This window comes from Pipra filicauda, unplaced genomic scaffold (assembly GCF_003945595.2).
Source record: "Pipra filicauda isolate LSUMZ 115617 unplaced genomic scaffold, ASM394559v2 scaffold170_size1570365_pilon, whole genome shotgun sequence".
Classification (NCBI taxonomy): Eukaryota; Metazoa; Chordata; class Aves; order Passeriformes; family Pipridae; genus Pipra; species Pipra filicauda.
Window position 1 is genome coordinate 1,555,014 of NW_024104218.1, and position 15,263 is coordinate 1,570,276.

The window sequence follows — 15,263 nt, forward strand, 5'->3', positions numbered from 1 at the left end:
CGCAGCTCTTCCAATGTCAGATGGGCTGAAGCCATTTCAAACCCTTCAGAAGTCACTCGCTGCTCTATTTAAAAGAAAAATAATCGTATTTAGTAGAGGATCTTTTTAAGATAGACATTATCAAGTGTTGCTGCATTTGCCATCTAGTCACAGTAGCATTTTGTTGCTGTTGTTTTTAGGGAATGTGAGCTTTGGTTGTGAGCAGGCTCTCCTTGGCTTTCAAGACTTCTTTTATTTCTTGGATTCTTGGGGGATTTGAGGTTGTTGGTGTTTTTGGGTGGAGGGTTTTTTAGATTTTTTTTTTAATACAGTCTGGTCATAAAAAGACCGGGGGAAAGGGAGGAGGAAGAAAAAAATTCCAGCAGTCCTGACTGGCAGTTTATTGGAGTAGTTTGGGCTTTTGCAGCTTGCTGGTACAGCTTGGCTTGTGTTCCTCAATGCTCTTTCTAGACCAAAGATGGTTACTTTTCTCACCATTTCCCTGAGAACCATATTTTGGGAGGGACCAGTTGTGTGGAGCATCTTGGGAGGTTGTACATGAGATCTGCCAAGGATTTGGGAGGCTGGGGCACTCTGATGCTTCTCTCTGACTTAAACATACCCTAAACCAGCTCAATTTTGGTGTTTTTAGGGAGACATGGGTTGCTCCTGGCATGCCTGGCTTGTTTATAGAGCAAATTCAAAGCAATATTAATAATTAATATCTATTTTAAGTTGGCTTGTTCTGTGCTACTGAGCTGTCCTTGGCTGGTCCCTCACATCCTGCCCTGCTGGGTCCAAGGAGGTCCCATCCAGGGCCTTCCTGGTCTCTCCTCCAGCTCTTAGGGAGCCCCTCCTGGGAGAAAAAGAGGAGGAGGAGATCCTCCTCCATCCATGGTCTGCCATCACCATGGGTGAGGCTTCCTTCAGGTGCCTGAGCAATGAAGTTTATTCTGTGAAGCACATTCTTCTCAGTAATTCTCCCAGATCCAGAGTGGATCTGCATTTGCCAGGGCAGACTCCATCCCTTCTCCAGCAGAGATGGGTGGTGGGATGGTTGGAAGAGGTTTTGGGGGCTCTCAGGCTTGGCTGTCGAGGGGTCATCCCTGACCTCCTCACAGGGTGTCACCTTGGGCCGCTCTCGGTGCCTTTGCCTCCTCATCAACACCAGGCAGAGATCCCAGTCGCCTGCCCTGGGGTCCCTGAGCATTCCCAGTGCCTGGAGATCCTGCTCTGGGAGCGGGGTGGCTCTGCCAGGCGCCGGGAGGCTGCAGGTCCCGTGGGATGCAGAGCAGCTGTGCTGCTGGTGTCGCTGGAAGTGCAGGGGAAGGCAGCCCAGCCCCGGTTTTACTGCTCTGGAGTTGAACTTCGTGCACCAAACATCTCTTTGGATGTGGGAGTGGAGATCTGAGCAGCATCAGGAGGGAAAGGATCACACCAGAGCATCCCCAGCCCTGTGCTCCCTGCAGTTGCCCTCCACTAAGGGTGGGTTCACCTCCCAGCTCCGAAATGTTAAGTGTGTGTGACCATCCAAGCAGAGCAATTGAACCAAACTGGAGAGCAGGGCAGAACTAAAAACACCCTGGGCAAGGCAGAAGTGAGCAAAGGGAGGCCCCACCCTCTTTCCCAGAAAAAAGCACCAAACATGCTCAATAAATGCGAAGGTAATTTAAAATCTGAATCCAGGAGACAATGTGACTGGGATTTCATTACTTAAGCAAATGGATTTGCTTTTAGTGGATTCAGCCACAGACTGAAAGAAGCTTTCCCCAAGGGGTAAACATTTTTCCTGCATTTGAAAGGCTTTCTTGTATTGGGGAGGGGCTGGGGGGGGGGGGCAGAAGGCAGGACTGTGGCTGCCCAAGGAGCACCTTTATTTTGGGCAGATTTGGGCATTCCCAAAGCTCTGCTTTTGGGTGGGTGGTTTTGGGGAGCTCTTGGGGTGGGATGCTGGGGCAGGTGGGATGCTGGGGCAGATGGGAGGATGCTGGGGAGGATGCAGGGGTTGCTGGGGGGGATTTAGGGGATGCTGGGCGGGATGCAGGGGTTGTTGGGGGGGATGCAGGAGAATGCAGGGGATGCTGGAGGGATGCAGGAGGATGCTGGAGGGATGCAGGAGGATGCTGAGGGGATGCAGGGGTGATGCAGGAGGATGCTGGGGGGATGCAGGATGATACTGGGGAGATGCTGAGGGCATGCAGGAGGATGCTGGGGAGATGCAGGACGATACTGGGGGGATATAGGAGTGATACAGGAGGATGCTGAGGATACAGGCGATGCAGGAGGATGCTGGAGGGTACAAGGGATGCTGGGGGGATGCTGGGGATACAGGAGAAAGCTGGGGGGATGCAGGGGATGCTCCCCACCCCTGCTCAGTGCCTTCCTCCGGCCGCAGGAGTTAACCAGCAGCAGTGCCAGCTCTGCAGACTGTTTGGAATAGTTTAAATGCTTTGACACTCTGGATGTACTAGATGGCAGGGGAGGCAGTTTACAGCGTAATTCATATGCAAAACTGCACTATAAATTTAAAACCTGTCTCAGTTGCCGTGGCACCACTAAGCATTTCATCAGCATACAGTACAGTATTTCTGCCATCTTTGTTTGCATTGCAGTGACTCATCAAAAGTCTGTCTTGTACCAACACTGAGAGCATTCCTCTGGCACTGATATTTCTCTGTTTTTAAAGCTTCGGTTTGAAACTGGCATTTACTTCAGGTCCCTAATCAAAGGGCTCTATTCATTGCAGAGAGCAGCCTGAATGTTAATCTGCATCCGGCCTATTCATTTAGATGCTGTGCGCTGCCGGGGAGATTTGACTTGGTAAAAGCTTCAGCTCCAGCAGATACAAACCCAGGGCTTGATACTCTGTTTTATTCCCCCCCACTCCCCTGAGCCCTCGGCGGCAGCGATCGGGGGACCCGGAGCCCCTCGGCGAGCGGACGCTGCTCAAGGTACGTTCGCTCCCAGCCGGGCGAAGGCACCGGCAACTTCCTCGCTTGGAAGGATTTTTTTTTTTCTTTTTTTTTTTTTTAACCATGCAGATACAATTAAATTGGCTCCGAGTGTGTTCCCTTTTCTTCCTGTTACCCCGTGGCCTTGCAGATAGGACTTTTTTTTTTTTTCCTCTTTTTTTTTTTCCTCCCCAGCAATGGGAACAGAGCAGCTCTTTGTGGGTTATTATTTTCTTTGCAGAGATTTTTTTCTTTTTTTAATCTTTCGCAGATAAACTTCTATTCCCCCCCCTCTTTTTTTTTTTTTTAAATATCGTTCTTCCGAGCTTTCGGTACTAGTTAACCGTAGTTTTGCTTCAGTAGTATTGAAGGCAAACAGGATTTTAAACCTCCTGGACTCTTCGGGGAGGGAGCAAGGAGGGAGGGGGGGTTTGGGCTCCGGCTCGTGTCGGTGGATCCGCAGTGATTTGCTCCGCTGGAGTTTTCGGAGCTCGGGCTGCGCTGGCATTACCTGCTGCGGGTTTGCACGAGGTCCCTTCCCAACGCCAGGCTTCCTTTCGGGTGGTGGAAGCAGGAATTCTCCCCGCGGCCAAAAGGTACGGCTGGCCCCGAGGAGCGGCCGCGCTGGGATGCGGAGCCGGAGCCGTCGCCTCCAGCCCGGGGGGTTTTGCTCGGAGGGTCCTCGCCGCCGGTACCCGGGGGCTGGGGGGCACCGGGGGGCTCTGGCCGCAGGAGGGGCTGGGCTGGGGCTCCCCCTGCCCCGCTTTGGGTTTAGGGGGGGTGAAAATTAGAAGACAACGTGGTAGGCGGCTCGCTGCAGCACTTGGTTTGTTTTATTGGGGCTCAAATATCTGGCTTAATTTGGAGCTAAGCCTCGTTTTGTTGGAGGATAAATCTGTTGAGAAGGGGTTTAACTGTTGAAATGCTCCCTCTTTCTGGTGCAAATGGGAAGATTGCTTTTCAAAGTGCTTTTTCCTGGGAGCTGTCGCTCCGGCAGAATCCTGTATTTATTTCGGGCAGAATGGCACATTGTTTTATAAATATCTTTTCTGTAGTTTCAACAGAGCTGCTGGTTGTTGTGTTTCTTATATAATGCTACCGGAGATCTGTCTGACTGTCTTTCGTTTGCTTTACTGTTCTCTCCCATTATCGTTCAGATTTTCCTGCGTAAAGTAAAAGCCCCGGGGGAATAAATCAGTGGTGCTTATTTAAACAGACCGCAACTTGAAGGAAATACTTGCATTTTTGGGGGAATATCCTTGGAATAGCGTTCCCAGCGTGGGTTGAAGACATTGATAAGTAATTTTTATGAGCGATTGCTTTTTCCACGTCGGCTCTCAGAGCTCATTTTGAGCCTTTGATGTCGGGTGAGGTGGGGTCCTCTGCTTCGCCTGCTTTGGTGAACTGTCTAAAAACGCTGTTCCTCTCTCCCTGCCTTCTCCCTCTTTCAGATGTGCCCTACTTTGGATATTCCTGCATTGAATGTCTGAGGAGCTCCAGCCGATCCTGAGCCATGTCGCAGATGTTGCACATAGAGATTCCCAACTTCGGGAACACCGTTCTGGGCTGCCTGAACGAGCAGCGGCTGCTGGGGCTGTACTGCGATGTCTCCATCGTGGTGAAGGGCCAGGCCTTCAAGGCTCACCGGGCGGTGCTGGCTGCCAGCAGCCTCTACTTCCGAGACTTGTTCAGTGGGAACAGCAAAAACGCCTTTGAGCTGCCGGGTACCGTCCCCCCCGCCTGCTTCCAGCAGATCCTCTCCTTCTGCTACACCGGGAAGCTGACCATGGCCGCGAGCGAGCAGCTGGTGGTGATGTACACGGCAGGCTTCCTGCAGATCCAGCACATCGTGGAGAAAGGCACGGACTTGATGTTCAAGGTCAGCTCGCCCCACTGTGACTCTCAGACCACCATGATCGAAGACCCCAGCTCGGAGCCGCAGAGCCCCTGCAACCAGCTGCAGTCGGCCTCGGCGCCCTACGTCATGTCCCCCTCCATGCCCATCCCGCTCCTCACGCGCGTCAAACACGAGAACATGGAGCTGCAGGCGGCCGCCCTGCCCGGCGGGCCTGGGAAAAGGCCCCTGGAACCCGGCGCCCGGGACGGGGCTGCAGGCGGCGGCGCCAACGCGGGGCCCCTGAAGCTCTCCCGCGTGTCCTACTACGGGATGCCCAACCTGGCCACCCTCATCCCCAACGTGCAGCAGGTGCAGTACTCGCAGGGGGAGCGGACGAGCCCCGGCGCCAGCAGCATTCCCACCACCGACAGCCCCACCTCCTACCACAACGAGGAGGACGAGGAGGATGACGAGGCCTACGACACCATGGTGGAGGAGCAGTACGGGCAGATGTACATCAAGTCCTCGGGAGGCTACTCTGGTAATGGGCGTCTCTGTCCTTGGGTTTTCTGCTCCCCTGCAGGGGTTGCTTGGGCCTTGTCTGGCCGCCACGGGTCGGTTTGGGTTGTTCGTCGGGCTTTTGTCTTTGAGGGCTTCGTCTGTTGGTTTTCGTGGCGCGGCGCAGGAGGCGATGCACGTGGTGGGCTTGGTGCTGGTGTCCGGGTGTGGCATGGGCAGGTCCTGCCACGCCATCGCTCCCGGGTTGTGTCCCCAGCTGGGAGGCCCTTTAAATGAGTGGCTGCATCGTCCACCACGGTCACATCATCCACCACGGTCACATCATCCACCACGGTCAGCTCAGCCCTTCACTTTTTGGCTGAGGCTGCCAACAAGGGGCCTGGTGGTTGCATGAGCCCTGTGCTGGTGACACCCGTCCCAAGGTGAGGATTGAGTTCTCCTACCATGGGTCATCTGAGAGGGGTGGTCATCCATGGGAAAGGAGGCATCAGTCCTTGGTGGCCCAGTGAAGTCTGGGTGGTTATTTTGGGAATTAGTCTTCAGCGAGGTGCCAGGCACGGTCCCCCTGTCCTGGTGTTTTAGAATAAGATTTTTTTTTAAAGTGGTAAATGTACAAGGAAGAAAAACATCAACTAAATCATTTTAATAGGTGTTAATTAGGAATATCTTCACAAAGAAGAAAAGGAGGACTTTTCTCCCCACCGCCTGAAGTGCCCCCCTCTCCTTAGCCAGCCTTGCCCCAACACATCGCTGTTGGAAAGGGAAAAGCAGTTTGAGGGAGCTTAATTTTTTTTATTTCAGCATTAGAAACAGAACTAAGTAAAATTCCTCTCTTACCCTTCCAAGATCCATAAGGGATGGTAGTGTGAATCCCTGGGTGGGCCTGAGGCAGAGGAGATGGCTTCATTTTGGTGTTGCTCATCCTGGAGCTGCTGCTCAGCCCTGAAGTGGGCACAAGGGCACAAGAGGCCCCTTCCCTCTCACTTCCTTGGACACACACCCCCTTTCCTGGGCACCTTGGAGGGTTCAGACCCTCTTGAGGATCAGGGGTGGGTACAGAGCCAGGGGCTCAGGACCAGAGGAGGAGATGCCCGCTGGGCTCTGGCGTGTCTGCATCCCACGTGGAAGCAGCTCACAGCATCCCGCCTGGACGAGGCTGGCAGCATCCCACATGGAAGCTCAGCCTCGCAGTGGCCTCCCTGTCAGAGCTGCAGGTGTTTGTGGCAGCAGCTTTGATCCAGGGGTGCTCCCTGGGGAGGGACATCTTCCCGCTGGCTCCGGCCGCACGCGGCATCCGCTCGCCTGGAGCCGCCTTCCCTGCTCTGGATCCTGGAATTGCTGGGCTGATGTTGCAAATGTTTAGCTCTGGTTTGTTGCTGAGCTGGTGTTGATCAGCTTTCCTCGAAGTGGTTTGATTTTAGTCTTAACCAAGGAACAAGATTTGGCAAATAGGACAATTTCTGTTACCCCAAGCCAGGCTTCCCTAGTACTGGGAACAGGCTCAGCCTGATACCCTGTGCCATCCCATCCCATCCTATCCCATCCCAAGGAGCAGGAGCTCAGCATCCCCTTGGCATGTCCCTCTACCAGACAGTGAGCAGATAAGCAATATTTTCCAAGTTTTTTTTCCAAGCCGTGTGAAAAAGAGGGAAAGCCGTGCGGGTAGCAGGGTTACTATTTCAACATTAGAAATGTTTGCTGAGAAAAGTGGACCAGCAGCTGTGGAAAATGAGCCTCAAAAGCCTGAGTGCCCTCCCAGCTGTGCTTCAGGTCCCAGTGGTTGGGATGGGACGGGAGAGGAGCAGGATCAGGGATGGGGACAAGGTCGGGGTCTCCTCCACAGCTGCTGTTAGAGGCGGATTTAACAGAAATTGGGCTGTTTCTGCACACACTTGTTTTGATTTTATATTGCTTTGCTCTTCCCTGCTGTAGAGCCTGTGGTGAGTAATGTGGGTTTGCCTTCAGTGCTGGGCTCACACGTTATTCCTCGGAGCAGTGGGATTATGCCCTTGGACACGGTGTTTTCCATCCCTGTCACGGGGCCAGTTCATGCAGAAACAGAACAAAATCAACTCAGAAGGCGAGGGCAGGACCAGCAGCTCTGAGGGTGTCCCTAATCCTTGCGGGGCAGGAGTCATCCCAGTTGGAAAAGTGAAAATCCGAGCAGCTTTCTCGGGTGTCACTGGAGATGCTGCAGCTCGTGCCGGAGCTGGGCATCCCACAGCCAAGTTTTTCTGCCTGTTTTCTGTAGGGAGAAGACTCAAACCACGTCATGATGCCGAGGCAGGGAGGAGACAGGTTGTAAAGCCTCAATATCCCCCATTTCTGCTCAAATTCCTCTTCCTCACCAGCACATTTCAGGGGAGTTTCCTGTTTTAAATAAGCCAGCTATAGTATTCAGGCTTCCTGGAAAAGAGAGCACACAAGAAAGAGATTACAAAAAAATAAGACCTAAGCTATTCCATTATGGTTTGGACTTGCACAGCTAACTGTGTTTTAATTACTCGGGATAAACTGTACCCTCAAAAGGTGTGGAATAATAAACCCGTGAGATGGAAGAGAGAAGGCAGCTAATCCTGCTCCTGGCATGTCGATCCCGACAGCCTCACAAAGGCCTGGGGGAGGGGGGAGCCCTGTAAAATAGGGATTGCCAAGGTTTCCAAGAGCCCTGTTTGTGAAAACAAAAACAAAGCCAAAGAGGAGCAGAGCAGATGAAGCCCTGAATTTCAGAGAGGGTTGGTTGCAGTGGTTTTTTTCCTCCTTTTTCTCTGCTTTTTCATTCTCCAGCTGAAGTGTTGACTGAGCTCATGCTGGTGAGTGTGTGGTGGGACGCTGGTGGCTGGTGCTCTTCGCTTGCCTTGAACGTCACCCACACCCATGCTGGGGTCATCAATCCTCTTCTTGCCCCAAGACTAGGGGGAGTTTATTTATTTTTCTTCACCTCTTTTTGTACTCAGAACCATTCTGAGTCTCCAAATCTGGATCCAGAGGCACATCTCCAAATCATAGAATCATTTAGGTTGGGAAAATTCTCCAGATCATCAAGTCCAACCTTTGACCAAACACCACCTTGTCAACTAGGCCAGAGCACTGAGTGCCACGTGCAGTTGTTTCTTGAACACTTTCACCATGGTGACTCCACCACATCCTTGGGCAGTCTGTTTCAATGCTTGGCTACTCTTTCCATGAAGAAATTATTGCTAATGTCCAACCTGAACCTCCCCTGCTGCAGCCTGAGGCCATTTCCTCTTGTCCTGTCGCTTGTTATGTGGGAGAAGAGGCCGATCCCGCTTTGCTCCAACCTCCCTCCAGGTAGCTGGGGTCAGAGAAACAAGGAGCAGATCATCACCTTGGCCAAGGGTTTGGTGGTAGAAGAGGGAGTGAGGAGTTGAGTGATGTCCCTCCTGCAGTGGTGACTCTGGTGTGAGGGACCAGCACAAGTGTTGGACCTGCAAAAGGAGCAGCAGATGAACGAAAGGACAAGCCCAGGGTTAAACACAGGCCGATGGGAGGGTCAGGCTTAGGTGTTGGTAGACAGGGTGGCAGCTTGCAGAGGGATGTGGGAGAAGGTGGCTCAGCTCCCACTGTCCTCTGGCCACGCTCAGTGGCCCTGGTGGTGTCACCATCCTGGTGGCAGGACGGGAGCACTGCGGTAAAATGGCTCCTCGTTCCATAAGTAGGTCTGGCTGTGGAGAACATGTGGGCCTTGAGGACACGAGCGAGACTTAATGAGGTTTCCAGCATCTGATCTGAGGAATGCACAACTCCAGAAAATATTAAACAAAAGCAAAGTATTTTTATCCCTGTTAATTACAGCGTCGTGGGCCTGAGCTGAAGTGGGTTTGAGCAGGACTTGCAGATGCTCGGCGTTTTTCTGCACTGAGCCACGTTGTTGTCAGTCAGCTCCAAGCTCAGCAGATGCAGTTAATTTAATTTTGATAGGCACAAGTGAAGTTGTGTGAGGGTCCTTCCTCCTCCCCTGCTCCTGCTGCACCCGTTTGCAGGGGAGAGGAAAAATCTTTATGCAGCAAATGGCTGGAATGTAAAGGCTGGACTTGAAAGTTATGAAATCCTGAACTGACAAGAGCACACTTCATTAAAAATTCATCTAAAATAGCCATTATAGAATAGTTGTGGTAATTAGCTGAGAGAATAGTTTTCTCTCCTGGCCTCTGATTCCTGACAGTAAGGAAAGAGGGCAGGGAACAGCCCAGAATCCAAAATGATGCAGCCCTACAGATCCCGACCTGAGCCTGGGCACGAGGCGCTGCAGCGACGTAAATCACGGCTGTGCTGCTGGATAATTGCAGCCTGATGGAGGAGCTGGTTCCAACTGCAGGAATGTGACCTGATCCTACAAGGTCCCACTTGTCCCTGCCCACCCTGCAGTGGCCAGTCTGACCCCGGGGAGGGGATGCTCGGCAGCAAAGAGCTCGTGGTTATTCAGGAAATAAAGCGGTGAAGGGATGCCCTGGTTATCCACCAGCTCACTTTGGAATTTTGCTGCAGGATTCAAACATCCCAACTGCTGGAAGCTACTCTGTGTGGCTTTAGTTGACAAGGTGCTGATTGGACTGGATAATTTTGGAGGTCTTTTCCAACATGACTCTGTGGTCCTCTGTGCCGACGGGAGCCGGGCAGTGCCGGATCTCCCACCCCGACTCCAGGACTGGTGGTGCTGAGGGGGAGGAAGGCTCAGGAGAAAGGCTGAGCCCCACACTGGGGGCTCACAGCCTCTGGCCTTTTTTGGCATTAAACTTCCAGTCCCATTTTCCTCCCTGTAAAACACAGATGTTTAATTTTAGGCTGGCAGATGTTTCACTCCTGGCTGAGATCTGAGGCGAAAGCAAGATAGGGGTATTTATAAACCAGTAATATTTTTCCTATACTAATTCCAGATTACCTCCCTGTATAAATAGGTCACAAATCAAATCTCTGCATTCCAGTAAGTTGTTGTAAATGTGCTGTTTGGACAATGTAAACTCTCCCCGTTGGGACTCTGTGATGGATCTGTCCCGTGGTGTCTGTGTGTGTCCTCTGGTACAGGTTTACATATGCAGCAGATGCTGGTGATGCCGTGGCAGGGATGCTATTTTTGGGGTAGTCAGCCAGTGGAAAATAGGCTGATGGGATAGAAATGTTGGTGAAATGGTGCTGTTTGAAAAGAGACTTACCATGTAGGGAACAGGGGAGAATCATCCAAGTGTTGCATTCGTAGTGACTGGTGGTGCAGCAGGTGGAGGTGGTTTCTCAGACCTTTTCTTCAGGGCTTGAGACTTGTGGTTTCATGTTGGGACTGTCTAAACATTAACTTTTGGGTGAGGCTCCATCACTCTGCTCTTTCTGTATCTCCAAATTCCATTCCTAAGTGATAAGTTGTTGTTTCGTGCCCACGGGAATGTCTTGAAGTTTATGTGCAGTTTGGGGAACCCAAACTGGTGGGAATTGGGGGTTCATGAGTAATTTTGAAGCCCTGGTGTTTGGACTGTCAGGAACTAAGGGCATAAGTGAGTGCTGGTGCCAGGTGTGTGTCCAGCCATTCCCAGTGATGCCAGACCCCTGAGCAGCTTGTTGCCCATCACTGGGGAGGGTCAGTGTGGGCTCAGCATCTCTGGTCCCAAACACCTCAGGTGGGATGTGCAGCCATCCTGGTGTCCCCAAACCCTCATGGGCTCAGCACAAAGGTGGTGTGAGGGACTGCTGAACAGGACAATGTGTTCTAGGGACAGGGTGGACATGTGCCCCAGCGTCATGCAGAGCCTGGAGCTGTGGAGCATGGACCACTGAGTTAGCTTGAGGCTGTTTTTTCAGCCAAAAAAAAAACCAGAAAAATTGATATTTCCCATTCTGGACCACCTGTTGCAGCTGCAGCATCCATATAAGTTTGGGATGAAAGGATATATCCAAATAAATAAAATATTCCAGTGTTTGGCTGGCAGCTCTCGTGGCTTCCTCCGTAATGATTTCCTGCCCCTCTCTGCTGGCTGGGAGCTCCTTTCTTGGTCAGGAACAAAACTGTATCAAACAATACTTCCCATTGTTTGTCCTTTCATTCAAAGGGAAGGAGCCGCTGCCCTCTGAAGATACAGATTAATTAGAAGCAAATACTATCCTGTTCTCCAGAGCATAAAGGCCAAACAGACTGGCTTTCTTTGGAAACAGGGACCAGAGTGGCTCTTGTGTCCTGCTCCTTTACATAACTGATTGCTATCTGCTCCATGGAGGTGGCACTGAAAGCCCAAAATCTCTGACAGTTTTTGTTTGGTGCCGTTGAATTCGTGCTAAAGCCTGAATGGAAACAAAGCCCCCAAAGTGATTCAGGGCCGTGTTTAATAAGAGATTTATAGACAGCGAGTCAGCAGGGCAGATGTAACCAAAATCCAGGGGCGGGTTGAGTTACAGTTGGTCTTTTTAGCTGCATTTTGGGTTGTTTTAAGAAGTATTTGATTTCACAGGAAGAAACAGAAACTTCTCCGTGGCTCCTTGTGTAGGAAGTGAAATATTATCAAAAGCCAAGCTCTTCCAGGCAGGATTGTCTTCCTGAAAAGCTGCTTTTCTTTCAGGCAGCGGGTTTGACACCAAATCCAGGTTTTTCCAGGAAGGTAGAATGAATATAGTGTTTGTCCTGATCTTTCTCTTCCCTGCCTCATTATTGCTACTCTCTTTGACCCCAAAATTTAGGATTTTATTGGATGTTTGCCTGTGGAGGGTGGCAGAGCAGTTAGGTTTGTCCTTGTCCACTGGAGCTGTTTGCACTTGGATGTTGTAGGTGTTTAATTTCTTCAGTGACACCAGTCTTGAGAAAGACACTTGATGGAAAAGGGAGAAGGTTCAAGGCTGAGTTCTCCTCTTCCCATCACAGGCTGCAAGGATCTTCTGCTCTGAACTCTGTCTCATTTGGGTTAAAGTAAAAATGCAATATTAAAAGTGCAATTTTACATAACCTGGGCAGAGAGCTGTGCTGAAGGGGAGGGGTTGTATAGGTTATATATACAGCTCAAAGGGGTTATATATATAATTTTACCTTTTAATTCAGCCTGTGTGTGACCTGCAGAGGACTCTGGTGGGAACCAAAAACCCCTGGAAGGACAGCAGAGCAGGACTTCCCCGGGTGCTGGTTCCTCCATACCCACCACCCCTCTCCTTTCGGTTTGTTTAATCTGGAAAATAATAGTATTTCATTGGATATACTCCGCTTATCACTCCTTGAAAGCCTCAAAATCTCAGATCTTTGAGATTCTCCCTTGGTGTGAGCAGAAGTTGACCCCCATCTCCAGTGGGATCTTGGATCTGGATGCTTGGGAATGCTGCTAAACGGGGAATGTCGCAGCTGGGGAGAATTCTGTCTGTCAGTGGGGCTGTGATGGCGAGAGAAGTTTGGTTTAAAAACATCCTGTGGGTTCTTCTGCCGCTGTTTGGTCCTTAATCCCTGAAGGATGAGGAGGGGGCATCCTCCTGGTGTTTGGAGTTTTTAGGGAAGGAGGGAGCCCCGAGGGTGGGATGCTCCCAGCCCCGTGGCTGCGATAGGATGCCACGGCACAGCCCGGCGTGCCGGGCATGTCCTACTTAGAACAGTGCTCCCATTGTCCCAGAGCCATCACCCCCTGGTTACTGCAGCAACAACTCTGCAAAACTTGTTATTTTATCTGGAGAGAGGAAAAGTGGCCCCCAGAACTCCGCAATAATCGCAGGAAAAGACACCTCTGGAGCAGGAGACATTTTGAGTTCAGAAACGCTCCTTTCTGCGGGTTTTTGCTTCTCTCTGTGTGCACAGATATTGAAGCACAGGGCTGGGTTTGATTTTGTACTTGGCATTTGACACATTATCAAACAGTTTGGGGGGAAAAAGGGGGGTCATTGTAGAGCTGGGCTGCAATTCAGCACTGTAGCTGCTCCCACCACACCCTGGAATTGATGTACACCTGTTTTGCTGTCAAAAATTATCATTTTAAGCAATCTTGTGGTCTTGGACTGTAAATGTGATTTAGAAACAAATCTGTGCATCCACAAGTCCCAGACTTGGCAGTGCTGGTAGGACTGCTCAATACTTCCAGCTTTTCCATGGAACTGGTTGCTACTGGGCAATGGAGGGCTCTGGGGATGGTACATTGGGCCAAGCTGGGAAAATCTGGTGTTTTGGTTTTGGAGCCACATTTCACTAACATTTTTTGGCTTTTGGTTGGGGTTTTTCTTCTTACTGAGAGGAAATGTTGGCCTGGAGAAGGCAGAGGAAGAGAAGGTGCTTTGGAGGGTGAGCCAGAGGTGCTGTCCTTGGGAGAGGCTGGGGTGACCTTTCTGAGGGCAGACAGTATCTGCAAGGCCTGGATTGTAACTTCAGCAGGAAAAAACCATCAAGAGAAGTAGTTATGGTACTGATGCAGATGTTTATCAATTTACTGCCTGTTTTAGAACCCTCTGGTGAAGTTACCTGCCGTTCTTCTGGGAGCGTTTGGGAAGCAGCTCCGTGTGCTGCGCTGGCAGAGCGATGCCAGCTGTACAGAGATGCCCATTTTCATAAATGATTAACTCAGGAAAAGTTAAAGCATAATTAGTTTCTAAGAATCCCTCTTGCAGAACGTGAAGCTGCTGTGGTGGATGGTGGGGGGAGACCAGGGGATTTTCCTGTGCTTTCAGGTGGCACCTGCCCTGCGGCCGAGCGAGCGCTCGTACATCTGGAGGGAGGAATATTTCCAACTGCTCCGTGGAAAAGTCGAAGCCTGACCTTCTGGTAGTGTCGTGCCTGCATAATAAGTTATTTTAACAGTTTTCCCTTTTAATTCTTAAGTTGCTCAAGAGAAGCCGGAGCAGATCCCGCTGGAGAACCGCTCCTGTGTCCTCATCCGACGGGATCTTGTTGCTCTCCCGGCCAGTCTTATCAGTCAGATCGGATACCGCTGCCACCCAAAACTCTACTCGGAGGGAGATCCTGGAGAAAAACTTGAGCTCGTTGCAGGTAAGGAGGGGTAACTTTTCCTTGCTTGGGAATACCTGGGAATCGCTGATGTTTTCCTTCTGGAACTGTGTTCTCCATCTTGCTGGAGTCGTGCGTCTTGCTGTGCCCTTGCTGTGTCTTTCTGGAAATTATTCATCACCAATCATCTTTTAAAAAGTTCTGAGTTTCCTTTAATTTGCTGATAGAAAAATGTGTCATTAACAGGATTTATTCAATTGAATTAATTTAGCATTTTAATTGAATTCTGCAGCTTGTGTTCTCCGCGCTCGGTGTGAGCTGCAGCGCCAGCGTGTTTTCATTTAGATGCTCAGATCTAAAAACCCAACAGACCCCCCTCCAAAAAAAAAAAATTATCACATTATAAGATTTACAAAGCAAAGGAGATAAAATTTGTGTCAGTCAGGAAGCTTTGAAAAACCTGTACAAGTTTCTTTCAAAATTTACTAAACAGCCAAACGCTGCAGCGGGAAGGAAGAGAAGGAATTGAGTTTGGTCCTTTCTTCTATCTTTATTTTCATTTTGGGGGGAATTTATAATATTGGGAGAATTTGCTCCTTCTCTGTAAAGGATTTATGGCCAGTGTGAGGTGGAAGTTGTTTAGCTTTTGATGACACTGGTGGTGTAGAGCTGATATAGTACCTGTAAAGCCCTTGGTACAAAAAGGACGTGTGGCAGCACAATCCATCCAAATCAGTTGTTCTTCCTTTCTGGTCATTTATCTCTTGGTGAGTAGCATGATTTTATTTTCAGTCTGTAGAAGGAATCAGGATTTCAGGGGATGCCCAGAAAGGTTTCCAGCTGGTGGAGGATGGGACTTTGATGGAAGGCAAAGCACAGTGTACGACCACAAGTATTTCTTTTGTATCTGGAATATTCATTTTGTACCCATTTACATTTTCTGTGAGACTTCTTAAAACCATCAAGTGGTGCAGGTTATTTTCACAGTGAGAGCTGCAAATTGGCTTGAGGCAGCTCTGCTTGATTTACATTTTTCAATCTGGAAAAAAAAGCAGATTAATATCAG

The 15,263-nt window shown here is 50.3% G+C and overlaps 1 protein-coding gene across 8 annotated transcripts in view; it reads left to right on the forward strand.

Moving 5' to 3' along the window:
- The window catches only part of NACC2 (NACC family member 2), a 48,411-nt gene extending 33,175 nt beyond the window's left edge, over positions 1-15,236 (forward strand). For 5 of the 8 annotated variants that reach the window (XM_039379611.1, XM_039379615.1, XM_039379616.1 and 2 more), the window contains exons 2-3: positions 4,382-5,308; positions 14,072-15,236. In XM_039379611.1, the coding sequence (XP_039235545.1) occupies positions 4,444-5,308; positions 14,072-14,253 (1,047 nt within the window). In that variant the 5' untranslated portion in view covers positions 4,382-4,443 and the 3' untranslated portion in view covers positions 14,254-15,236. Of the gene's footprint in view, positions 1-1,738; positions 1,756-2,664; positions 2,931-3,384; positions 3,527-4,381; positions 5,309-14,071 lie in introns of those variants that run through there. The other 3 variants (XM_039379617.1, XM_039379610.1, XM_039379612.1) reach the window with 3 other exon arrangements.
- Positions 15,237-15,263: the final 27 nt, after the last annotated feature.